General features: G+C 37.6%; 1 protein-coding gene across 7 annotated transcripts in view; it reads left to right on the top strand.

Moving 5' to 3' along the window:
* The window catches only part of LOC306858033 (ankyrin-3-like), a 178891-nt gene that overhangs the window by 101916 nt on the left and 49013 nt on the right, over positions 1-27962 (top strand). For all 7 annotated transcript variants that reach the window (XM_079398386.1, XM_079398385.1, XM_079398381.1 and 4 more), the window contains exons 2-15: positions 7715-7816; positions 8428-8526; positions 8954-9052; positions 11560-11658; positions 12499-12684; positions 13081-13104; positions 14774-14872; positions 16311-16409; positions 16985-17083; positions 20028-20225; positions 20803-20901; positions 23646-23744; positions 24248-24346; positions 25175-25372. In XM_079398386.1, the coding sequence (XP_079254512.1) occupies positions 7715-7816; positions 8428-8526; positions 8954-9052; positions 11560-11658; positions 12499-12684; positions 13081-13104; positions 14774-14872; positions 16311-16409; positions 16985-17083; positions 20028-20225; positions 20803-20901; positions 23646-23744; positions 24248-24346; positions 25175-25372 (1599 nt within the window). The remainder of the gene's footprint in view (positions 1-7714; positions 7817-8427; positions 8527-8953; positions 9053-11559; positions 11659-12498; positions 12685-13080; positions 13105-14773; positions 14873-16310; positions 16410-16984; positions 17084-20027; positions 20226-20802; positions 20902-23645; positions 23745-24247; positions 24347-25174; positions 25373-27962) is intronic.

Below are 27962 nucleotides of genomic sequence, written 5' to 3'. Positions count from 1 at the left end.
CCATATGAATTCAATGGGAATATAAAAAGTTCATTTTTAAACGCTATTTTATTTTATTTTTTTATCATGGCATCTTTTGTGTGTCATTCACCCTAATGCCAGTAATCTCAAAATAACCAAATAGTCTGTCACTACTCTGTGGTACTCAAGAGTTGTCAGTTGTTTTTCTGTTTTGTTGTTCTACAGTTATCAGTGTGAACTAACTTTGTAGGCTTCTCTCCCACGGTTTGGCCTTTATGAGGATTTCCTCAAAGCATTTACAGTAAGGATTTGCCCAAGATCATGTAACATGGAATCACGTCTTATGGCAGTGCATCTGCGTACAATAATGTTCTCAACAGCTGTTTGATGCCTCAAACATTGAGAGAAATACTGGCTTTAGTATACATTCGCCTGTACTACTTGCTCACCCAGTCACTGGTTCAACTGGCACAATAATGTGACTTTTATAAACATTGTGGCATGTTAATTTTTGTACCAGATTCATCAGTGCACTTTATTAAAAAATGTGTTTTTTAAGTAATAATGGATTTGAAAGAGTCACAACCCTTAGGAAACATCAAGATACTCGAGGGAAAATTTTACCTTCAGCCTCCATGTCCCAGTCAAATAGTGGGATCAAAAGTGTTGTAAAAAATGCGTTCTTGTGCTGGCAAAGCTGAATTTTCAGCAGCCATTATTAGACTTCAGTTTCACATGATCCTTCAGAAGCTATTCTAATATGCAGTATCATATAAATAAGAATAAATCACTTTTTAAAGAAAAGGTGGTCTGATTCTGTTTGGGCAGTGGGATGTGAACACCTACACCTTTATTTTCATTCTCCATGCTTGATGAAATTTGAATGTGCTAACGCTTTATCATCAGAAAGCGTGACACAGGACGCCGTTTCATTCTGCAGTCCTGCTCTGTCTGCACTCCACACTGAAGAGTGTCAGGAATGAGGACAGATACATCACACACCCAGCTCTCTTCATGCATGCGTTGTTATCTGAGCACGCTGCGATAGTGTGTGTGTGCAGTGTCAATTGACAGCTTTTTTCTTTGGCTTAAAACGCTGCACTCACTCGCCTCCCTGCAGACAACTCCCATTATAAAGACAAACAACGACATGTGTGTGTAAAACAATCAGTGTATGTGCTCATCCGACTCTTTTGTTGCTGCAAAGGGAACATTCCTGACTGGATAACTGCATAATCTCCAGTAATTTTGTTACATGTTTTGCTTGTTATATGGATTAAGTGGGTAGCTGCATACAGATCATGGCTTGTACTTGTCTTATATACTGGTTTACATGAATCCAGACTAATCATGTTTCAATGAACAAGATGTTCTCAAAGAGCTGCAACACCAACATTTATATAGTCTCAATACATTTAGCACAAAGACAAGTTCTCAAGGTTTCATCGCTTAACATGTGTGGACTTGAATTAAGACTTTTACATTTTCTGAAGACAATTTAATTTGTTGCTAGTGCATGCTGCAGGGGATTCTGGTTGCACAGAGGTCCAAATCAAAAGATTCCTCAAAAGATCACTCCTTTTTTTCTATAAATCTGTTATTATATGATAAATGTGTTTAAAATTTTAATTACATAATTTTAATAAAAAAATAATCAAAACTTAATTAGGCATAAAGTAAAAATGTCATTGTGGTGATCTGATATCATAAAATAATATTTTGTTATATTATTAATAATTATTAACAATTTAAGCATTAATAGTATATTTTATTTATAATATAAATATATATATACAGTGCACTCCAAAAGTATAGGAACAGTAAGGCTAATTCCTTTATTTTTGCTGTAGACTGTAAACATTTTGGTTTGACATCAAAAGATGAATATGAGATGAGAGATTAACATTTCAGCTTTTATTTCATCTGGATCTGATACACAATTTAGAAGATAGCACTTTTTGTTTGAACCCACCCATTTTTCATGTGAGCAAAAGTATTGGAACATGTGACTGACAGGTGTGTTTTGTTGCCCTGGTGTGTCCTATTAATTGATTATTCAAACAATAAATAGCACTGAATGTCTGCGCTCAGTTTCAGATCCGTGCAGACTGCATTTATAGTTAGTTAGACGTGTAACCAACATGAAAACCAGAGAGGTGTCTATGGGTGAAAAACGAGCAATTGTGAAGCTGAGAAATCAATCAAACCATTGCACAAACACTGGCAATAGCAAGTACAACCATTTGGAATCTCCTGAGGAAGAAAGAAACCACTGGTGTACTAAGTAACACATTTCAAATGGGTAGATCAAGGAAAACATCTGCAGTTGATGACAGAAACATTGTGACAGCTGTAAAGAAAGACCCTAAAACAACTGTTAGTGACATCAGCAACAACCTCCAGAGGGAAGGAGTGAAGGTATCGATCTACTGTTCGCAGAAGACTTCATGAACAAAAGTACAGAGGCTACACCAGAAGATGCAAACCACTCATTAGAAAGAAGAATAGGAGACGAGCCTCAAAAATTCTGGGACAAGGTTTTATGGACTGATTTTATGGACCAAAGTGATGGAAAGGTTAAAGTTTGGAGAAAGAAAGGATCTGCTCATGATCCCAAACATACAAGCTCATCTGAAACACAGTGTACACAGGTGTACATTATAGTACATATTACACAAGTAATGTAATGGCTTGGGCTTTCATCGCTTCTTCTGGGACAGGCTCATTAATCTTCATTAATGATGTAACACATGATGGCAGCAGCAAAATTAACTCAGAAGTCTACAGAACCAAACTGATTGGGAGATCCTTTATCATGCAGCAAGATAATGACCCAAAACATAGTGCCAAAACAACAAAGGAGTTCATCAGGGGCAAGAAGTGGAAGAATTTAGACTGGCCAAGTCAATCTCCACACTTAAACCCTGTAGAGCAGGGTTCCTCAAATCTTACCCTGGAGGTCCAATCTGTCGCAGAGTTTAGCTCCAACCCTTATCAAACTCACCTACCTGTGATTTTCTAATGATCTTGAAGACTCCGATTAGCATGTTCAGGTGTGTTTGATTAGGGTTAGAGCTAAACTCTGCAGGAATGGTCAAGATTTGAGGATCCCTGCTGTAGAGTATGCATTTTACCTGCTAAAGAAGAGACTGAAAGGAGTAACCCCCCAAAACTGAAAGAGGCTGCGGTGGACCCTTTGGTCCTTTAGAAATGAAGGTGGCTTCTTTGTAGTGATGCATCAATCGAGTTCCATGTTCTTTCTAAGAAAAATCTTGTTTTCTAAATCTATACATGAGCCTGTGATAGCCATTCCTTGCCAGGATATTGAACTAATCATTTTGTATTGAGTTTTACTTATACTCTACGGAATGCTGCATGACACCCACAGCTAAATCAATGAGCCATGGCCGAGCTGGTGTCGGATAAAACGGTTATGTCTCCAGTAGCTAGAGCTGGTTAATATGGTTTAGATTTTTTATGAATTTTGACAATTTTATAGCATTTATTACTGTTTTTTATCTAAATATATGACCATGAACAAAAACAATATACACCAGAATTTATTTGTTGTATTTGCAGTATTTCATTGTTTAACTAAGGAACTAAAACTAAAATTGAAATTAAATTGATAAAAATAGACATATTGACTTAAAATTACAAAAAAAGAAGCTAAATCTTTAGCTAAAATTGAAATAAAAAATGAGAAAAAAATATAAAATACAAAAAAAACAAAAAACATTTTAATTCACAAAATGGCACATTAACATTTCTGAGTGCTGATGCAAATGAAGCACTGAGTCAGTTCTGAAGTGAATCATTAAAATGGACAGATATGACAACTGTAAAAAATAATAATAATAAAAAAAAATAATAATTAAAATTATTACAATTTTTATGATGCCATCTCATTTTATATGGCCTGTGAAGTTATAACCAATATAATAATTATTCCATTATTATATTGAAGATAAAAGAAAAAGACCATGCAGGTTTTATTGAGGCCTTTCCAGAACACACTGTGCTTCCTAGTAATACAGAGAGAGAGAGAGAGAGGCAGACAGAGAGAGATGTTCAAAGGAAACTCCCACACACTGCAGAGGTTGAGCCCACATTACACAGACAGATGATGACATTTCTACATGCTAGAGTATCTGGACAGAAGCCAGGGACTGATACTGCTAGAAGAAGTGAAAGACTGAACGTGTATGAAATGATTACCGATTAACCCGAATTAAATATTTACAACCTCATTTATAGCTTGTTTGGGTGCATTTCAAAGATTTACATAATCATTTATTTAAAAAGTGAATTGCACAGTTTCTACACCAACAGCATCACCAAATGAAATTGTAAAAAATAATGACTGTTTCAAACAGATTTCTTGAACGCGCCCCTTACCTGCTATTGGTTAAACTAACAGAAAGCCACGCTATCTGATGATTGCATGATTGATGATTCCATAAAAAAAAAAGAAAAGGAAATTGCATTTTATCAAAGACTTCATCCAGATCAGATTCAGAAGAGTCCGAGTCTATCAACACCTCTAAATCTTGTGCAGTTAAATACCACTTCATATGCTAGGCTGTTTTGATTCATATGCTGCCGAATGTTTGGTGATCATGTTACCTTACTTGTGAGTAAACAGCTTCTATTCACTCCCTCTGGTTTGCGCAGATCTTCTTTTTCACTTGTTTTTGGATTTGGAAGTGCTATAATATTTCAGAAAATTCGTAACAGCGCCCCCTACCATATAACATTGAAAACACTGATTGCCAGAATAACTTGTCAGTGTAATAATGGATGGAAAGTATCATCAGTGGCAGGGAAAGAGTTAAGGAATAACACAATTTGTGACCATTACAACAGTATTTTTTGTAGTGTTAAAAAAATACTATGATAAAAATATTACGAAATATTATGAATACTGCAAATGCAGACATACTACAAGCATACTATTTATTACTTATGTAAATCAAAGATGTTAAAGTGTGTCATGATTGGTGTGGGATAGGAGAGTGTGTGACTGGATTGTGATGCAGACAGCATGTGTTCATGTGTGTGCCGGGGTGTGTCAGGACTACAGCACTGCAGCAACAGCAGACACACCCTCTGTCTGTCTCTCTCTCTCTCTCTCTCTCTCTCTCTCTCTCTTTCTCTCTCTCTCTCTCTCTCTCTCTGTCAGTGTGTGAATATCTGGACTCTGAACTGTTGGCCCAGACCACTCCTTATTCTCAGATCTACAGTTATTACATGCTCATAAATGTTATGTATTGTGTTGAATTATTTGACTAGAGTATTTATGTGTCCTGTTTTTGTTGTACCTCATTTTTCTCAAAAAATGTTTTAGTGTTTCGTGCATTGAGACCTGTTATAGAAATGCACAGATAGATGTAACAGTAAAGCATGAGAAGTATGATGAAATTAGCAGGTGGCTGGATGATCACATACTAGAAGCTTAAATTTTCCTTCATTGCACGTTTATAATATAAAGTTGGACTTTAGCGGAAGGCATGGATGTATTTATTTATTCTCATTATTGCCCATTCTCATTACTGCTCCCTGGGGGAAAAAAACAACCCTAACCCTAATTTATATAAATTAGACAACCTGTCCACAGAAACAATAAATCAATCAGATTCCAAACTCTCCACCATGGCCAAGACCAAAGAGCTGTCCGAGGATGTCAGGGACAAGATTGTAGACCTACACAAGGCTGGAATGGACTACAAGACCATCGCCAAGCAGCTTGGTGAGAAGGTGACAACAGTTGGTGCGATTATTGGCAAATTGGCTAAGGGGACTGGACAACTGCACTGCATCAAAGGGATGATGGACAGGGCCATGTACCGTCAGGGCCAGGGCATTGAAGCCAACCAGGGCATTGAAAATGGGTCGTGGATGGGTATTCCAGCATGACAATGACCCAAAACACACGGCCAAGGCAATAAAGGAGTGGCTCAAGAAGAAGCACATTAAGGTCCTGGAGTGGCCTAGCCAATCTCCAGACCTTAATCCTATAGAAAATCTGTGGAGGGAGCTGAAGGTTCGAGTTGCCAAACATCAGCCTAGAAACCTTAATGACTTGGAGAGGATCTGCAAAGAGGAGTGGGACAAAATCCCTCCTGAGATGTGTGGAAACCTGATGACGAACTACAAGAAACGTCTGACCTCTGTGATTGCCAACAAGGGTTTTGCCACCGAAGTCATGTTTTGTGAAGGGGTCAAATACTTATTTGACTCATTAAAATGCAAATCAATTTATACATTTTGGGAAATGCGTTTTTCTGGAGTTTTTGTTATTATTCTGTCTCTCACTGATCAAATAAACCTACCATTAAAATTATAGACTGATCATTTCTTTGTCAGTGGGTAAACATACAAAATCAGCAGGGGATCAAATAATTTTTTTCCCCACTGTATGTATATATATATATATATATATATATATATATATATATATATATACATATATATATATATATATATATATATATATATATATATATATATATATATATATATATATATATATACACATACATAAAGAAACACTAGAAACATGTATTTTAGTACCCACTTTAGTTCAGTTTTTAAAACAGAGCAGGAATGAAAAATATAAGCATAAAACAAACAAATTATAGTGACAGTCATTATAAACAACATTTGTTATAAACCCCAGGCCTAAAAAAAAATATTTTAATTGAAATTATCGTGGTGTGAGAAAATGCACTATACAAATGAACTCAAACTCATGTACCTTTCTCATTCATGCCATTAATTACATCATATATATCGCTGTGGATTAGAAGTCACAGCACATCTTATGAAACATGACTTGAATTCACGGTATTTATATTCTTTGTGAGATTCACAATATCACTGGTTCAGCAAATGCACCTGCAAAACCACTTTTCCGAATGGAAAAAATGATGAGGAATATGGAAAAGACCAGCACACTCATGTAATTCCAGTATGTTTAGTCAGGTGTGTGACGTCTTTACTCTGACAGGATGAAAGCATCCATTACTGCTCCTCATGCTGATGACTTCCTGCGTGAATGCCTCTGGAATCCCGCTCTTAGAGCTGTGACATTTCTTTGCTGTCCTCTCTCAGGCCCTGTTTTACATAACAGCCAGTTTATCCACAGAATTACTGTTTATTTCTGTTTCTGTTATTACAAATGTCATCTAGCCCATTATCAGACACAGGAGCGGCAGCGGGAATCTTGGCAATGACCTGCTGCACGATCAACCGTTCGGTTACAGGGTCCAGTTGCATGAACTTAGCCACCATGTGTCTTAAGAACTCACCAACTAGCAGCTACCAAGGGGTAATCAGTCTTACTTTTTCAATACAAATAAAAACCAATCTGCCTTTTCAGAACTGAATTAGTTATGACCAGTCTTTAGGATAAAAAATGAGATTACTAACTTTTGAAGACTAGTCTAAACAGTTCATGCAACCGGCCCTAGATCTCAGCTGCACTTCACTTCTCAAAGCACTTCATACATGGGCAAAATAGTTTTTTTTTTTGGTGCTTGTCTGTGGCTGCATGTTGCTACGTGGTTGCCATGTCCAGGAATAATATGTTTTATCTCTTTCTTTTATCTTTTTGGTTTTTGCTTAGATGCAGATGATGCTATAGATTGCAGTTTGTTAACTCTTCGTTTTCGAGGACTTCCTTCTCTCTCTCATCAGCATCAGTCAGGGGTTGTGAAGAGGATGATCTGATTGTTTTTTCTCTTTCTTTCAGACTGACAGTAATGCCAGTTACCTCAGAGCGGCCCGAGCTGGAAACCTCGAGAAGGCCCTTGATTATATAAAGTCTGGTGTGGACATCAACATCTGCAACCAGGTTATACATCTTTGTTTTTGTAAAATTAACATTTAACTTGTACTATATACTACTATTCTAATGTCTGGGGTCAATCAGATGTTTTTGGGTTTTTTTTTATTACAGAATTATTATTTTTTTTATTCAGCAAGGGTTCATTAAACTGATAGCCAGTAGAGATATTTATAATGTTACAAAATATTTCAATTTCAAATAAATGCTCTTCTTTTAACTTTCTGCTTATCGCATACAGCACACCTGTTTTCAACATTGATGTTTATTGAGCAGCAAATTAGCATTTTAGAATGATTTCTGAAGGATCATGTAACGCTGATAACTGGAGTAATGATACTGAAAATTCAGCTTTGCATCACAGGAATAAATAACAGTTATTTTAAATAGTAATAATGTTAACAAAGCCACTGTTTTTACTGCATTTTTGATCGAATAAATGCAGTCTATGTGAGCATACGAGAGACAAAAAATATCCACGGCCCTTGAGACTTTCTATTTCTGAGTTTGACCATTAAAGAATATTTTCTGTCTCTGATATGCCTATTTATAATCCCAAATTATATAAATAATCAGTTAATGAATATATTTTCATGATTCATCGGTTTCTCTGGATGCAGAATGGGTTGAACGCTCTTCATCTAGCATCTAAAGAAGGCCATGTGGAGGTTGTGGCCGAGCTTATTAAACTTGGTGCCAGTGTGGACGCCGCAACAAAGGTAAGACCCCCCCAGCATCTCATATATTATAACACACCACTATAAAGGCACTATTTGCACTAGTATAGATGAATGAGCATATGAATTAAAGATGACAAGAGTGTTACTCAGCTATGTATGACTTCATAGGCATGACTTTGCTGCATCAGCAAGTCTTCAAAGTCACTGTTGCCTGATGTTCATGTTGACTTTGAGCCTCTACCAAGAGCTGGATCTACTATTTCATGCTGAGGATCTTCAAGAGGAGGATGTCTGTAGCGGTTTTAGAAACTCTGAAGAAAAGTGGATTCTTTGAAAGTGATATTTATGTACTAGAACAGTGACAGAAATAGCGAGGAAGCATTTCAAAACAGCTGGTCTATGAAAAAAACATTGGGTCACTGCATACATTGAGTCAAACTGTTGTCTCATGTTCTCCTGATTCTAGAAAGGCAACACTGCTCTGCACATAGCATCTCTCGCTGGACAGGTGGATGTTGTCAAGGAACTCGTGAATAATGGAGCAAATATCAACACCCAGTCTCAGGTATAGTCAGCTCTTAAATTTATCGTAAAAAACTTCCATTCTTATGGTGCATTCAAGTCATGTGAGAAAGATAGTATTTACACACTTAATGCATTTACAAGTTGAACACACATGAATGCCACCGCAGAGTCATAATTATGGCTGGGAAACCTTCTTTAAACCCCAATTTTCTTAGTTAGGGTACTGTCAGTGAGAAAATATGGTGAATGCAATAGATGTAGCATCTGTATTGACAGTAATTATGTTGAAATGAATTAAAAAAAATTTTTTCCCATTTAGAATAAAACTAAGCATGTGCAAAATACAATAGCAATGTACAATTACCATAGAAAATGTAATGGTTCAATTTACAGCACCTTCATAAATTAAATAAAAACATAAAAAAGCAAAACAAACTGATGCACTTTTTTATTCTACATTTGTAGAAGTACTTTTTTTTTTTTTAACAATAAAAAAAGTACAAATAAATAACAAATAAATTGTAGAAAGGGTACATCACCATCTTCGGCTGGCTATGACTTGAATGCCGAATTTTAAATTTTCAAATTTTCCAATTTCTGTTATAAATACTTTCCAACTCGTAAATTCAAATTTCCAATTTTCCTGTTTCCATATCAAATACTTTCCAACTCATAAATATGAATATCCCAGGAGGACTTGAACACTCTATAATATAGAAATGCACTCTGCACAAGTCTCAAAAATGTATACCATTGAACCTAGCATTTGTGAAGCTAGTTTGATACTTAAAGTAGCTTCCCAAGCTAAAGGCTACTCATAATTTAAAGTAATTTACTGTAATTTAAATTTATTGCAAATTTGAGATTTTGTCTGGGCCTGCTAATAACAATACTTGCTAATCTTAGCTAACTTATGGTTAGCTACATAATTAACATAAAACCTTTGAAAATAAAACTACATTGAAGCTTTAAAAGGGGGGCAACATCTTTTAAAATGGTACATTTGTCAGATTATATAATGTATAACAAAAACTATGAGGAGTTTTGAATGATTGAACCAGATCACAGCATTAAAACTCGACAACAAACATTCAAAAACATAGTCGATAAATACTTTGCTATAAAAAAAACACAGAAAAACTTTATAGCCGTACCGCTAATTAACCTGGATGTGTTATTGTACAGGTAGCTACTTATACAGTTACACTATACACACAACTAACTTCTTCAGAAAGATTCTCTTTAAAAGATTCTGTTGCTCTGTCATGACAGTGGTTGATCAGAAAGAGAAAACCAGCCATCAAATTTAGTTTATGATAATATCCATTGCATTGGCCCCAGAGAATGTGAGTGGCTCCAGCGTTGAATTGCAAGTTCTGATACTTAAGTTCTCAGTTTGTCCTCAAACAGCTCTAAAAGAATTTTGAAGTGCTGCATTAAATATAACCTACTTATGTCTCCATTTTAAGGAGAACCTGTTGGGATTTGGGAGCTGGTATGGTCGATAGTTGTAGTAGTGCGTGCGTTTTTGCCTTGTCACCGAAACAATCCTCAGGGAGTCCAAAATTAAACACACGTGTGCGGGAGACTAGAGACAGACTATGTTTTATCTCCAGAACTTATCACAAGTGCAGCCTGGTTCTGCTTTCTCACTGCAGTGCTTAAAATAGAGAAACTCACTTGGTAAATGAGGAGGCTGATTGCAAATTGTTATATGTTTGAATAAAGGTTGCTACAGGGGTTTGCTGGAACAGTATACTTTTACAAGGTTATTCTTTTTGCACCGTAGTATGAAAAAAATGATGTACACTATGTTGTTATGTACACTATTGACATTTGTTAATTTTAGCTAGCTGGCTACTTTTATAGCTGCCTCATTTCATCTGTGGTACTGTATGTTAGTGCTAAAACCCAGATCCAGACTAAATTTGTGTTTGCATAACAGAAAACACTATAGATTTACACAGAATTTGAGTTTTTTGTTACACTCTCAACCACTCGTGAGAGTAGTACACATTTTTAACTTACATTTTCACAGAATTCTGTGAATTTTCCATTCTGAGAAATGTCAGCAGATTCTGTCTGGGCCTGCTAATAACTGTGCTAACTAATCATTGCTATCTTATGGTTTACTACACATTTAAAGGGTTAGTTCACCCAAAAATGAAAATTCTGTCATTAATTACTCACCCTCATGTCGTTTCAAACCCGTGAGACCTCAAATAATTATGGTTGTGACATCAGGGGGTCAACCGTAATTTTTCGAGGTCTCACGGGTTTGAAACGACATGAGGGTGAGTAATTAATGACAGAATTTTCATTTTTCGACTATGCTGATAATGAACTTAATTTTCCAGATTGCCTCAAATATTGAGGTTATTGTTTATTTTTATAGGTATTTAAAATAAGAAATCAGCATCACTGCAGTATGATCCTGCAGATGAGGCTACTGTATGCCAGAGGCAGTGCTGTGAATTGTTTAGTTGCTCAATAAAGTGAAAGAGAATATGAATGAAACACATTTTTGCATTTTTGTTCCTGCTACAGAATGGCTTCACACCACTCTACATGGCTGCCCAGGAAAACCACCTGGGCGTCGTCAAATTCCTCCTGGATAATGGATCCAGTCAGAGCATTGCCACAGAGGTGAGCATAACCTTCTCTTCCTCTCCATCCATCACTTACCTCACTGCAATTTCCAGCAGCCCTCTGAAACAACGTATTTCTTGCAATGATACATACAAAACCCAGCTCAGAATACCCAGTGACCTTGCTGTCCTTTTCAAGGCAGCAGGCAAGCACTAGTTGCGCAGTGAGGATATTGAATGCCTGGCTTGGAATGTGTGTGGTGTGTGTGTGGGTACATGACGGAGCAGGGTGCCAGACGTCACTGTCCTTGAGAATGTACCAGGCCCTCGTGTCTCTCAGACAGTGATTATGCACCAGAGAACACTTCAGTGTTTGAAGAGCTGTTTGCATGTTAATGATCCATGTTGGTGAGAATGAAGTTCTGTTTGAAATTCAGACTTACATTATACATTACATTATTTTGATATCAAGCCGTTCTGTGAGAATTATCAAAGATTTTTGCGCTTATTAAACATTCTGTCATTAACATTAAGTGTGCTGTTACAGTCATATTTTCATATATTCTGTGTTTTTCTCAAGATATGATTGATATTTTATATTCTTTTTATTTCGAAAATTTGAATGTTTTCGGGGCGGATAACCTAGTGGTTGGTGCGCACAACTGTGCTCACGGCGACCCGAGTTTGATTCCCAACTCTAGGTCCTTTGCCGATCCCGCCCCTCCCTCTCCACCCAATCCTTTCCTGTCTGCACTGTCCTACCTAATAATAAAAAGGCATAAAAGCCCCCTACAGATAGAGTTGCCACCACAGATGGACAGCCCAGAGTTCTGTAGTTTACCTTTAAGATTTACATCTCTTTGGACTACTCAAGGATTCTTGTGTTGTGTGCTTGTAGGATGGTTTTACTCCACTGGCTGTAGCTCTCCAGCAGGGTCATGACCAGGTGGTGTCTCTGCTCCTGGAGAACGACACCAAGGGGAAGGTGCAGCTACCTGCCTTGCATATTGCTGCCCGTAAGGATGACACCAAAGCAGCGGCGCTGCTCCTGCAGAACGACCACAATGCAGATGTCGAATCCAAGGTACCTCTATCAATATACAGTCAAGGCTTTCCATTAGTTTACATCTAGAACTTGATGGTGCTTTCCATTCAAACTTGATTATTGTATTTTGGAATTAACACAATATACATCTAAACAGACTTTGTGGTGGCTGTAATTCAATGGTGCATGATGGGAGATGCTCATTGTAAATTTACTTAAAACATCATCTTCAATCACACGCCAGTTTAAACCAAACAGTTAAACTGTAGGCAACTAGTAGATGCACCATCCAGTTAAGCCCTTGTGGTGTCGTGTGATGTGTGGTTTGTTGCTCTCCCTCACGATGTAGCCACCGTACAGCTTGATGCTCCCATTGTGACTTTGTGAACACTAATCAGACCATTCTTTCTCCTCCTGCTCTGGTGGTCCTTCTAGATGATGGTGAATAGAACGACAGAGGTATACATGTACATATGTTACACACCTCACTAAGTGCCCACATCACGCTGCTGCTGTGGCTGCTGCCCCATCCCCTCCTGCCCCTGCTCATTGCTTTTTTGTCTCAGTAAATTGGCGCTTCTATTACTAACGGGCAGCGGAAAACTAGCATGGAGAGGAAACACTCTGGTTTAGCCAGGCGAGGAGTGCAGCTGAGAGACTTTTTTGTTTTGTTTGTGTAATTTCTGTGCCACTAGTGGCACCAAATGGACTTGCAAGATCATGATTGTGTGTTTTCCGACATTTGCCATTGGTCACACAGATACAAGAAGTCAACCTACCAGTGGCCCGCTGGTTGTTTCTGTATATTAAACTAGAATAGTTTTATCCCAAATGTCTGTGCTGTTCCAACTGAATTATGCCGGTTTTGTTCTGGTCCAGCTGATGGACCAATAAATGCATGCTGTTACTTACAGTACTCAATAAAACTGTGTGATCAAGTCTTAGTAGTTATCGTAGCGGAGAAGCTACACAACATAGTCTGGTGATCAGAATAGTGTGCTGAGCCTTCATGTTAAAACCAGCTTGAATTTTGAATGTGTCAGAATATGCTTTATACTTCAACTCCTTTCAAATATAAATCTAAATGCCCTTTTAGACCAAAGCCCAGACATCTAGTACTGTTCTGAAGAAGAAGGTAGCATAGAATCAGACTCCTCAGCTGCAGAGCATTTGTCCCGTCTCATGCATGACATTCCCCTTCTAGTAGGTGTCAGCAGAAAGAGCTTCTCTTCTCTTCTCTTCTCTTCTCTTCTCTTCTCTTCTCTTCTCTTCTCTTCTCTTCTCTTCTCTTCTCTTCTCTTCTCTTCTCTTCTCTTCTCTTCACAGTCAGCATGGCTTTCAGATTTCTTCCAGCTCTCCTGCAATTTAACAGTTCTGATTTGCACTGCATGATATGTAACTTAAATACAGTATTAACGACTTACAAACCTGAGAATAATAGTATGATATTTCATCTACAGCTACAGCTCAACTGCTCTCTCAATTTGACAGTGGCCTACTGACTACTAAAACTGTTGTTTACTATATATTTATGTAACTCAGTAACGTGCTGCAATTTGCTTTCAAATAATTAAAATCATATTTGTGATTATAGTTAGAGAAACTGATTTTTTATCTTTTAACAGCACATTGTTAAATGCAGTGCACTGTATGCATGTTTGCACACATAAGATCATGGGTTCACCTCCACTAAAGCTTTGTATGTAAATGTGTATTCAAAATTGAGCTGAAGGTTGCTGTTATAAAGGCTTTGAATATCTGAGGAAAACACATCCTTTAAAATTGAAAACCCTCCCATCTATTGCAACCACAGCATGGTGTGTAAACAGAGAGATTAAAGTATTAGATTAAACATTAAAGATCAAAGTAAAGAAATTAAACTTGATGTTCAAACCAAAACAAAATAATTACTCGGCCAGATTGAGTTTACATTGCGTGAGGGATCAAGTGAAGGATGTGTCTTCCCTCAGTGTTGTGCTAAGGTCATCTGTGTAGATCTGTTTTACTGTTTACTGTGTCGTCTTTTCATATGTAGAGGATGAAGTCAGGTGACTTGGGGTCAGGGCCTTCAGAGTTCTGTATGCGACATTTTGACCCCTGTGCTTTATTTCTCTCTGTCCCTCTCCAGAGTGGCTTCACCCCTCTCCACATTGCGGCTCATTACAGTAATATCAACGTAGCGACCTTGCTTCTGAACCGCGGGGCTGCCGTAGACTTCAAGGCAAGGGTAAGGACATGAACTCCAGCTGAAGGATTCCGTAAGAGTGGAGTGCGTAGTATTATGAACTACACTGGGGTCAGAACAGGGACATTCTCTAAATGTGGTGCCTGAGGAAAACCATGTCATACAGTATTTAAAGCATGGACTGAAATTGCTCCAAAAAGGGTGGTGTATATTTACATGTTATTTAATGAAATTTTCTCACAAATAAATAATGTGCATATCCTTTTTTTTTTTTTCAAGCATACTTTGTTCTGGAATGCCTTAAACACTGACAATAATGATACAATCAGTGCAGCGTCCCATTGCGTTTTGTTTAGCCAAATAAATTAGAGTCCTGAAATTAACTGTTGTATGATAGTTCCAATCAGTGTTACTCTCAGAACAATAAATATATAATTCTCCTGATGAAAAGATAAAACACCTGATCCAGACACCATTTTAGCACTGCATACCCAGATTGACCCTGCACTGGTTTAGACCATGTTTACCAGAGTCTCTCTGCAGCTCTTTGACCCTGACACTAAGTGGAATTTGATCCCATAGATCTGACTCCATGTTGTGGAATATACAACATCCATCTGTTTTAGCACAACATACGTGACATAACATTGCTCCTATGATGCCTCACACAGTGGGGTCCACCATGTTTTATAAAATGCTAAGCAGTCTGTCATAGTAAATTAGAGATTTTGTAAGCTATCGCTAGAGGGTGGTGTAGCCCAGTACTACAGTGTTTACAGTGTGGCGCTGTGCACTTCATTTGTGCCACTGCAGCTATGGACAGAATTTTTTATTTGTGTGACATTATTAAAAATCTCTAAGATGGAACATACATGTCCACCAAAGATTTCATATCATGCTTATATTCCACCAGCAACATATTATCACACATGCAGACAAATTAAGACACAATAAAAACCAGCCTATATTAAAATTTAGAGATACTATTATTGAATACTGTATTAATGTACAGTATGGTTTTTGAGCATTGGCATAATTCAACCTCACACCATCAGTTTGCTGGGGTTTTTTTTAATTAAGAAATATACAGTAGTACAATAAAACAATCTCTGTTGAATGCATGCTGTTGATTGGTACAGATTACTATAGATTTGTCTACAGATTACTACTTTAAGGACATGTTAACTGAAAAATTCTATTTTCTGACTAATAAACATTTGCAGAGAGAGTGATTTAGCAAAAATAAAGTGATGTTTAATGGGAAAGTGCAATTTTCAATGAAATAATTATAGAAATTCCTCCTTTAAAAATAGCTTTTGTGAATATCTATAGAAAATTAATTATTAGTTCATGAGATATGCAAAGAAAATGCCAGTTCTAATACAGTCACCAATATAGTATGTGTTTACGTCTAATCAACCTTGTTCTTTTGAACTTGATTATGTGTCTGACTATTAGTTTTGTCTTTTTATTGTGGCAGAATGACATCACACCTCTCCATGTGGCATCGAAAAGAGGAAATGGCAACATGGTCAGGCTGCTGCTGGAGAGAGGAGCCCGAATCGACGCCAAAACCAAGGTCAGTGCCGCAAGCAATCGAACCACACAGACTGTCTTTCTTTTCCAGCTGTATATTAAACTCATCAGAGGAAGTGAGCGCATGGTTTTCCCCATTGCATTTATTGCACAACGGCATGTGTATATTCTATAGTCAAGAAAGACTTGGAAAGAAAAAAAGCTGTAATTTATGAACAAATTACATATTAAGTTTCAGAGGAAACTAATTTAGTTGCTGTTCATTTGTGGCCATTTTCAGCTGCTTTCTTAGAAACACAAGATGATTTTCAAGTTGAAAAGAGAATTTATTTGGAAGGGATAATTCAGGGATAAATGCCGTTTGATTCTAATAAATGATAACAGCCTCAGTCCTCAGGTTACATGTGTTTGGCACCACTGTCGAAGAGAAATTGCATACAGATGTTGCACTCTTCCCTGTCTCCAGTAGAGGAATGCTGCCTTTCATTAAGTATTTGACATATTAGCACATGTCACATGGGAGGGATTGTAATGTTAATTATGGCTGATGATTGTAGATTCTGGCACCTGCCGGTGGGGCAGTGTGTAATATATGTATGTTTGTTTTAAAATCTCTAGGACGGCCTGACACCTTTACATTGTGGAGCGAGGAGCGGTCATGAGCAAGTAGTTGAGATGTTACTAGACCGTGGAGCACCCATCCTCTCTAAGACAAAGGTTAGATATGGTGTTCTGCACTTCAAGAGAATGCAGATTCTGTCATCATTTACTCACCCTCATGGCTTTCCAAACTTCTTCTGTGCAACACAAAAGGAGATATTTTGAATAATGTTCATGCTGCTCTTTCCCATATATTTAGAATAAATAGGAACTTTATGTGACAAACAGAATGAAGTGCTGAATGCAAAAATACGGAGCCCCTATAAGGACATGGTAGTGGGAATAAAAAATAGTTCTCTCGCAAAACTTTTGTATTCCTTCAAGAAACTTTGCATTCCCTTGCAAAACGTTTGTTTTCTCTCGCAAAGCCATTTGCATTCCCTCGCAAAGATATTAGCGTTCTCTCGCAAAGCGTTTTGCTGCTTAATATTGAAAATTTGTGTCTTACAATATTATTTTAATGTATTATCTTAATTATGAACACACTGGTTTGTAGTGCAAACAGTTTTACCGTTTACTGCACATTGTCATTCTCGTTCTCGTTATTTATCTATAATGGCTAATGAGCCGGACGTCTCACCCATAGGGAACACAAAATTTTGAGAGAGAACGCAAAACATTTGAAAAAAAATTTTTCCTCGCACCCTGATTTTTTTCCACCACCATGTCCCTTTAGGGGCTTCATACAAAACTGAAATGGTTGTGTCCGTTCACTTTTGTTATGTGGAAAAGTGCAGCCTGGACATCTCATTTGTTAAGTCTGTTTTTATACAGTTTTATACACTTTATACAGTTTGTTTTAAAGCAGCTTTACAGTAATAAACTGTTAATGTTGCAAAATTATGAAGCAAATTTATTTATTTTTCTCTACAGAAGACAATAGTGTCATTATTCAGCTTACTTTAATGTTAAATCAGTTCAATAAAAGTGTCATCAATTATGAAAGAGTTCAATTCAGCTATATGCAGATCTACAGTGACTTCAGTGTTGATTCAGTTCTGTTCAATAATTATGTCAATGTTACAAAGTTAGTGTTATTGTCCAGCTCAGTTCAGCTGAAGTTTTGTTGTTTTCCAATAGTATCAGTGCAGTCAAATCTACAATAATATTGATATCTCCTTTTATTTGTGAACATTTTTTTTTTATTTTATTTAAAAGGCAAACTGTACAATAAAGTGAAAGTGAAAGTGAAAGTGAAGTGACATACGGCCAAGTATGGTGACCCATACTCGGAATTTGTGCTCTGCATTTAACCCATCCAACGTGCACAAACACAGCAGTGAACACACACCCGGAGTAGTGGGCAGCCATTTGTGGACTCTCCCAAAAGAAACAAAAAAAAAAAAAAGAAAAAAAGTTTGGATTCGCATTTGCATTAGTTTGGATTCGCCGTGTTTCATGACGATCTTCAGAGTAGCTGGATACTGAAGGAAGGTCTGCAGACCTGCCTCTTTCAATTCCTTCCGTATTGCACTGAAGGAGCTCCGCTTCTTTGCCGTCGCGGGAGATAAGTCGGGGAAGACGCTCAACATCACACCACAGCGTCTTGCTTCATTTAAAATCAAATTCCTATCTTCGTAGCGTAACAGTTTGAAGAGAAACACTCGCAGTTTGGAGTGATCTGTTGAAGCTCTGGAGTAAATTCGGTGCCCGCGTTCGATCTCGATATCTCTGCCCGCAAGTGATGGGATCCAAATCGGCAGAGACCGTTTTCAGAAAGCCGATCGGGTCATCCTTTTCGGCGCCTTCAGGTGGTCCCAGCAGGTGGAGATTACTGCGTCTGCTGCGGTCTTGTAAATCAGTCACCTGCTGCTTGAGGGCATCCAGACAGCCAGTGTGTTCGCCGATCCCTTTTTTTCTGATCTCTCTGTTCTCCATTAAAAAGTAAACTTTAGTACACATATTCTGGATTGTAGTCATGTGAGAGGCGAATTCGGTGCGCATTGCTGCTAATTCAGCTGTCAAAATCTCCTCAAATCGCTTTATAGTGATTGCTATGTTGTCTTCAATGTCGGCTTGGCTGTTGGTTTTGTTTTCTTCTTAACTGGCAAAGGATGATGGTGAGAGATAAGCGAGTTTCCGACTGTGTGACATCTCCAGACCAACGACAAACGAAAAAACTACCCCAAATGTAAAAAAAGAAGACGAACAACAGTAAAAGACTGTAATATATACAGAGCTCAGCTAATGTGCGACTTGGCTCATGAAAGCATCACGTGATCTCCCAATATTGATATCTCCTTGTTGTTAATTTACAACGAGGCAAAAAGTCACTTTTCAAAACCTTTACCCTCTCTGGTGGAATGAACTGCTGAGACCATCACAAATTTCAAAAAGCAGCTGAAGACACACCACTTCCGCAAGCGCTTAACCACCCCACACCCATAAACCAATGCACTTATACTATACACACTCACACAAACTGCATTTATTACTCTTTGGATCAAAGTGTCTGCTAAATGCATAAATGCAAATATTACTGGATACAAGTTGTCTTTTAAACCAACTTTTTTGTGTTCTTATAAGTGTTATATGGGTTGGGAATGCCATGATGGCAAGTGAATTACATCATTTTTGAACGAACTGTTCCTTTAAGTGTATGCAGATGTGACATTATCATTTTATTTTCTACTGTTTTTCCATTGCATCACTGAACACTTTTTCTGGAATCTGAAAGCAAAGCAAAACATGGTCACAGACTTCTTGCCAAATTAGATAATATCCCAGCCGATTAGTGTCACAATGGAGCAATTGTTTTAGTACAAATAGTGATGCATAAATACTCTCTCGCTGTTCTGTTACCCCAGATGTCCTTTTTGAGGGGGGATTATGGCTCTATTAGATTTTAAAAGTTTACATTTGCTTCCCAGAATTCTTAGAAAGATGAAAAACTGCTTTAGATTTGATCCATCTGTGATTCCTACAAAATAGAGAATAGAGAAGTGAAAGTTCTTCCGTTATTTAATTTCTGCATAACTTAGATTGTTGTGTGTTTCAACAGAATGGCCTTTCACCATTGCACATGGCCACGCAAGGAGATCATCTGAACTGCGTTCAGCTCTTGCTTCATCATGATGTGCCCGTGGACGATGTCACCAACGATTATCTGACAGCCCTGCATGTCGCTGCACACTGCGGACACTACAAAGTTGCCAAGGTCCTTGTGGACAAGAAGGCCAATCCTAATGCCAAAGCATTGGTGAGTCTTGAGTTAACAAGTAAAATGTTTCTGGATCAGTTTCTTTTTTTGATCCTGTCTAACAAACAAAATTCCTTAATCGTAGTCTCCCATTGCCAGACCTTTGAATATTGGCATAAGGTCTGGGACACTTTACAACAGGAGACAGTCCACTTTTATTATTTTAATTCCTTTTTTCCCCCTTTGTATTCTACCTTAGATGGTACCCTCCAAATTATATATGTGAGCAATTGGAGGGAAGACTATGACATGTAACATGTTTTGTTTCTGCATAGCGCCGTGGCGATCTTTAAAAAGCCTCTTTTGGCAAAGAGCGCAGTGAATACTGTCATGCTCTGAAGTAATGGTTACAGAACGGGCGTGCCTCTATATTTTATGAGGAAAAAAGGAAGAAAGAAAGAAAACTGTAGAAAGACAAGTCTGCCAAGCATTGAGCAGCAGAAGCCACGTGTTTTCATTTGTCTGGAAACAAAGCTTTGTTAACTCTTCAATCATCTTGTTACGGGCAGAAAGTAACCAGATTTTCATTAGTAAGTTGGAGTAAAAGCCACCAGAATCTCTTTTTTTCTCTCTGTAGAATGGTTTTACACCACTTCACATCGCTTGCAAGAAGAACAGGATTAAAGTGATGGAGCTGCTGCTGAAACATGGAGCGTCCATTCAGGCTGTGACTGAGGTGAGAGAGCAAGATTTTTTCTTAATATCTACTGTACATTTGCAGAGCTTGCTTTACCGTGCACTTTGGTCTCAACAGCTTAATAACTCAGAATGCAAGAAACTTTGCTTATGTTTTTGTAAGAAATGTTGGTTGTGTGTGTGAAAACTAGATGAAGCAACCATTATAAATGGAGGGACATTTGTCTCCCTCACTTTTTAGCACATAATTATTTATTTAGCGTTTTATTTGGCTTGTATATGATTTAAAGAACTATGACTATAACAAGCAAGCTTTGGCCCATTTACCTGCATTTTACCAATCAGCCAAATATTAATATTATAAATTTATAATATTACCTAATTAATATTCATGAGCAAAGTTGATAAGGTTTATAAAGTGTCCCTCCTACTTTATGATTGCTCCTATGCCCCAAATGGAAATAATGTGCTGTTAAATGAGATTACAAAGCCTGTGTTCAAATTTATTAATTTTTTTTTTTTTTTTTTTGCAACATTTTAGCTCACAATTTTCAATATAGTGTGGCTGATATCTGCCAACTGTAACTTTATATTATGTAATTGAATTTATGAATTTAATTTACATCTTGCAATGTGACTTTATATATCAAAACTGCTTAGTTTCTTGTAATTTCAATTTTAAACAGCAATCAGCCCTTTCACACATACAGACTTTTCCGGAAAATTAACGGTAAATTGCCGTAAAGAGATCTTGTGTGAACAGGACCTTTTCAAAAATACCGGTAAATTCGTTCCGGCAATGTACCGGTATGAGAAGTTGTAACATTACCACTAAATTGATGGAATTCTGCTGTGTGTGAACGCAGAAGGAAAATTACCGGTATGAGCACGTACGAGTTCAGAATGCGCTGACGTAAGACTCTACTCCGGGCCAATCATAACCTTCTGAAGCAGATGATGCATTCACTCCACACTTTCCCATGTATCCGCCTGTGTAGCCATTTGTGTAAACATAACAGTTTTTTTTTTTAGCTGCAGGTAGTGCCTAAGCCTGTGGATGCTAGCGACAACATTTTTTCTCCTGTAGTTCAGTATTTTGGTTTGTAGCAGGGCTTAATTTGTGCCGGAACAAGCCAGATCCGGATACGGCACCTCCGAAATCCAAGGCACCTCATTTTGGCGGATCCCCCTCCTCACATGCCAATGAAAGACGTTTGTGCTGACCTATAGTGTGCATACATCCTATGAAAAATCCTTTATAATGATCGCACTTGAAGCACATCTACATTTTAAAAAACGTTTCAAAAAACCTGAGCACGCAAAAGACGCGACATGTGAACTGCTTTGCTCTCACAAGACATAATGCATGGATCCAATAGCCTATACACATGCGTTTTCTTTCTCAACTGTTCACATTTACTTCAGAAAAAACCTGGATAATCGCCAGGACGGCCATTTTTTGCATAATTTTGTGTGTATTTGGCCACTTAAGCTCAACAACAAACTACAAAAAATAACTTGATATGATACTCGCTATAGGCAGCTTTGGATGTGACTGTGAGCACTCAGCCTTGAAACAGACTCTGGAGCGCACGAGTACCGATTGGCTTAAAAAGACATGCAAATTATACATTTTTGTGACAATGCAACAATGACCCGATTAAGCAAGTCACAATTTTGTCAACTGTCCCGAAATGCGTGCGAAAGTCTTGGATTGGTGTGTGAGGCAGCTTTGAGAGAGTGAAAGAGAGAAGACGCGGTCCAGCTGAATCACTCACGCTGTTTTCAAATTACTGATTTAATCTGCTATTTTGTGTGGATTTATTTACCCATATAACCTATTTGCTATTTTGAATAAATGTTTGCAGGAATTTCCCTCATTATAAACTTGAAAGCTACGGGGATGAGTAAAACTAATATACACACGAAATTCTGGACATGATTAATTATAACTCTATTACAGAGATTTGTGAAATAAAATTCCATTATTTATTATAATTTTTTTTCCCCAAGCCTGGAAATTGCTGTTTTCAAAATTTAATAAAAGCAACTGATGCACGCTGTTAATCACTTAAGCTGGTTCACCAATGTGACCGGATGAATGCTCCATTACCTCTCCCTCCTCTAATCACATGCCGAATCCGCTTTGTTCCGGGTCCTCGAAATTTTCTAATTAAGCACTGGTTTGTAGTCGTCTATTACGATGTCTCTGGGACAAAAGCAGCTGCATGAATGCGAAAGTTTGAAACAAAAATGAAACCATCAACAAAAGACTGACCGCATATACCCCTCCATGTTTACAAATACAAGCGCAGCCATTGGAGGGGATGTCACAGAATTTACCAGTACTTTGGAATGGATGTGTGAATGGTGCTGTTCCGGAAAAAAGACAGAATGTTGTTGCCTGTGCGAACAGCGCATTTTTGAATTTACCGGTAAAGTCGTTTCCGGTAATTTTACGGCAATTTACTGGTATTACTGTGTGAAAGGGGCTAATTGTGGCTTTTAAATCTTGCAGTTGTTTGCAGTAATTTCTTGTAATTGCAACTTTATATACAGTATCTCACAACTACAATTTTATTTCTCAGCTTAGTTTAATCTGAGGCAGAGATGGGTTTTCATGCATAGCAATGAAGCATTTCACAATAGAGTTAGACATAAAGTGTTTCAATCAAATATGCTGTTGTTTTGAAAAACAACATGTGCATTTTGAAATGAGGTAATATTTGCTTTAGCATGCAGTTCCCAGTGCTTCAAAGCTGCATATTTCTGTGTCTCTGGCAGTCTGGACTCACGCCGATTCATGTGGCCGCTTTTATGGGCCATGAAAACATTGTGACTCAGTTGACTAATCACGGAGCATCTCCTAACATGATGAATGTGGTGAGTACAGCTGTCCCCAAGCCCACCAGCACCAAACAAACCGTTTCCTTTTGATAATGAAAAAACTAAGTAAAACAAAACATTTTAGTGAAGCCCCAGAGTCCAGCCTTGTTCCTCTCTGGAACGTGTCAATGCTTGCCACATTGGTTTGGTCTCCAGTTTCATAAAGCCTTTTAGGGTAATAACAGTCTCCGTCCATGTGCTTAAACATACGTCTGACCGCAAGTTGGAGCTCCTTAGTTTACTGTAATTAGAGTACAGTCAGACTGTAATCATGCTCGACTGTTCCCCATCAGACAGACGGTGGGCCAACAGCGAGGTCTGTTACCGTAGAAACATGCTTTAAGCTTTGTTGGGGTGCAGCCCATCGAGAGTGTCAAAACAAAGAAAGAAAGACGGTTTGGGCAGAGGGGCCGAGACTGATGAAAGAGCTCTGCATACACAAAGGCTTACTGTCCAAACAGTAGTACCTTTTCCAGAAGCTTCCTCTGTGTGTGTTTTAGAGGGGAGAGACGGCGCTTCATATGGCTGCCAGGGCAGGACAGGCAAACGTGGTGAAATTCCTGGTGGCGAATGGAACAGATGTGGATGCTAAAGCCAAGGTGAGAGAGAGATATGTGCTGCTTTATTGGTGTTTGCAAAGAGAGTGATTTGAATGAAGCCATAACCCTTTATGATAAAGGGCACCTAATATGAAAAATTCACTTTTACATGTTGTTTGAATATAAATGTGTGTACACAGCCATCCTATAATGATAAAAATCCAGCCGTTTCTTTTTTTTTTTTAATCTTCATAAATCATCAGCAGTGTCTCTGAACAAGCAATTCGCAGAATCCATAAAATGTGATGCCACATTTTACAAGCCCAGCCCACAACTGTTGACAGACACTGCTGTATTAGCAGAAAACGTTTAGTACTCACATGCCATGTGACAGATGCTTGTGAAGCGTGCTTTGGATGTGTGCGCTCAAAACTGTATATCAGAATTGTAAACTGATATGGCTTTAAAACACATGATTTCAACGCAAAAACATGATAATCAAAACCAAGCAGATGTTTTTTGGCATTTAAAGAGACATGCACGAAAACAGCATTTTTCTGCTTCAACTAAAAATAGGCATTTTCAATATGATATAATAAATGATGTGTGGAGCTGAAACTTCACAGACACATACTGGGAACACCTGAGACTTATATTGAAATGAAACTACTGTATTATTCAAAGTGGACTGTAACATTATATACAGTGTATATATATATATATGTAATAAATGTAATGTAATGTAAATGTAATAGCTGTCAGCAATGCAGTCAATCTATACTAATAGGAAACAGTTGCTTGTTTGTTTGCGCTGACACGAAGACTAGACTAGAACAAGACTAACAAAAAAGACTAACAAGTCTTATATGTATGTGTGTGTGTGTGTAGGACGATCAGACCCCATTGCATATATCCAGTCGTCTGGGAAAACCAGATATAGTCCAGCAACTACTGCAACATGGGGCTTCACCTGACGCCACCACCACATCTGGATACACGCCGTTCCACCTGGCTGCCCGCGATGGCCACAAAGACGTGGCATCCATCCTGCTGGACAATGGAGCATCTCTTGGCATCACTACCAAGGTCAGTCACACCAACAAAGCTGGGCGATTCATAAAACTTGTTGTATGTTGCTTGTGGTCAGATAATCAGAGAAGATTTGGCTGCCAACTTGGCTATTTTTAACCTCTTGATACTTTTGTTTACATTTACTATATAGACTACACTCTCAGGATAAAAGGTACAGAAGCTGTCACTGGGATGTACCATTTATATGTTCCCTTTAGGTAGTAATATGTACATTTTGAGTACCTTTAAGGTACTTAAATGCACCCTTTATGGGTAAATAAGGTAAAAAGGTCTAGCTTGTGAAAAGTACAACTGAGAGTGTACTGTCCGAAAATGGAAATTAAAGTTGACAAATTATACATCTTTTCAAAGATCTAAGGATTTAGCAACAATGGTTCAATCTTTGCTCAGTTTGCAATACAGTACAAATGAAATATAAAAGACTTAAAACCTTTTTATCATGAGATGAGTCCAACTGTCGCACTAGAGTAAATTGTGTGCAAAATGATGAGCATAAATGAGCAGTGAAAAGCATCCAATGGCACTTTTTATTTACTGAAAGTGCTAAACCTAAGAAATATTGATTGATTTGATTTTGCCTGAAAGATTCATCCTTCCTCTTTGACCTCCCAGAAATTATGCAGTCTGCGCAGTCTATGCTTTAAAACGAAAAGGCAGTGGTGTTTGATATCATTTCGTTTAATTGTAATGTGTGCTGTATACCCGTTCCATGAGCCACATTTTTGTTCATTTTAAATGAAACAGAAAAGAGACAATGCTGTTTGATAGGCCTATAATATTTCGTTTCACTGAATGTACGTTCCCTGAACTACGTTTTTGCGGCTATTAATATGTTTAAATGAAAACAAAAAGTGGTGTTTGATATATTTTCTTTGTCAGTGGGCAAACATACAAAATAAGCAGGGGATCAAAAAATGTTCTTCCCCCACTGTGTATATATATATATATACATACTGTATATATATATATACTGAATATAGAGTATATACAGTATATGGTGCTCCAGAGCTGCTCCAAATGACACTTCCCTAATTCATTTTATAAAACTATTGTCAGATATACTAAGAAACACAAAGGTTTTCGCTACAGCCTGCCAAAATTAGTAGTTGTTTTTTTTTTACTTGAAGACTATTACTATTGTACAGTAGAATGTACTTAATAACAATAATATTACACAATATCGCTATTGTAAGCAATATCCATGTTTTAATGTAAACAGTGAACCTCTGTTGTGCAGCACTTTGTTTGCCAAAAAGTGAAAGGAATTGTGCACATTTCAATTGATCACATTTTAAAAGATTAGATTGTAAGTTCGGATAGCTAGATAGATATCCCAACACTAATCCATAGCAGTTCATTACTGGAATAAATCATGCATCCTGTCATATTCAGAATTAGCATTTATCACACAGCAGTGTTAAATCATTGTTTACTAAATGTTTTCTGTATGAAATGCTTTATATCGCCACCCTGAACATTTAAGCTGACCAAATCAAAATCAGTGATGGGTTTGCAACTCTTGCACAATAAAGAAAGCTCATCTCATCTATCACGATAGCTCACCAACCTGCAATGCTGACAGAGGATTTTATGCTCTATATATCCATTAGATGGAATGTATTACAAAATGCTTTCATGGCATGATGTTGACATCATGCCCATTATTAAGGAACATCTGATGATGTTTAGGATCATTTGGAGTTGCTGCATGTGGGATGTATTAGATTTTGATGTTTGTTCTCATTATGTTATTGAGCACAGGGCTTTCATTTCCACATTTCCCAGTGAATAAAGGTCCATGGACCAGATCGGTACTCGCCTACACTCAAACTGAAACATAGTTTGAAACATCTGTCAGAGTACATGGATAACAAGACTTCTTCTCTCTAGTTAAGACAGGAAATATACAGGCTTTACATTAAAGACCTTATGTAATGGCTTGGCAAGTGCAGTTCCCTTCATTTCCTACTGAAACAGGAGGTTTATGTCGTAAATAGCTTGGAGACATTGTAATGAAAAAGTGATCATTTGAACCAATTTATAAAATACTTGAATGTGTTAGTCGAATTTATTTGTTTTCTCAAATTATATTTATGGTTTGGTTCAAAGAAAGAAAGAAAAAGAACTGGAAACCATGAATCTTTAGAAGAGGACTATACATCAAAATTTGTATATTGCTAAAAGCTAAACTTTTTGTCATCCAATAAAACTCAGCCTTGACCACAGTGATGCTCAGCAGCTATTTTCTAGCTGTAGTAATAAAAGATTCCCCCAGTGTCCCGCTGTGTGATTGTGATGGACATAAAATACGAGACAACCATCACTGAGAGGCTGCCAAGTGTTACAGCGTGGGAATGTGCTGAGGAAGGACAATGAATTGATGGTATTTTCCACGACTCCATTCACCGCAGGGCAGAGTTTCCGATAACTCCGATATCTCAGCTGTCACTGGATATGTTTGTTCTGTGTATGTAATAATTGTTCAGGTTTGAAAGGCATACGGTATGCTCCAGATCTACTAAACTTCCAACATTTCCCAGTTTCATAAATGTGGCATAAAAACCTGAAAATTGAGGTGACAATT

Source organism: Barbus barbus, assembly GCF_936440315.1.
Source record: "Barbus barbus genome assembly, chromosome: 38".
Classification (NCBI taxonomy): Eukaryota; Metazoa; Chordata; class Actinopteri; order Cypriniformes; family Cyprinidae; genus Barbus; species Barbus barbus.
Note: the sequence above shows the minus strand (reverse complement) of the source record. Positions and strands in the feature narration are given on the sequence as shown.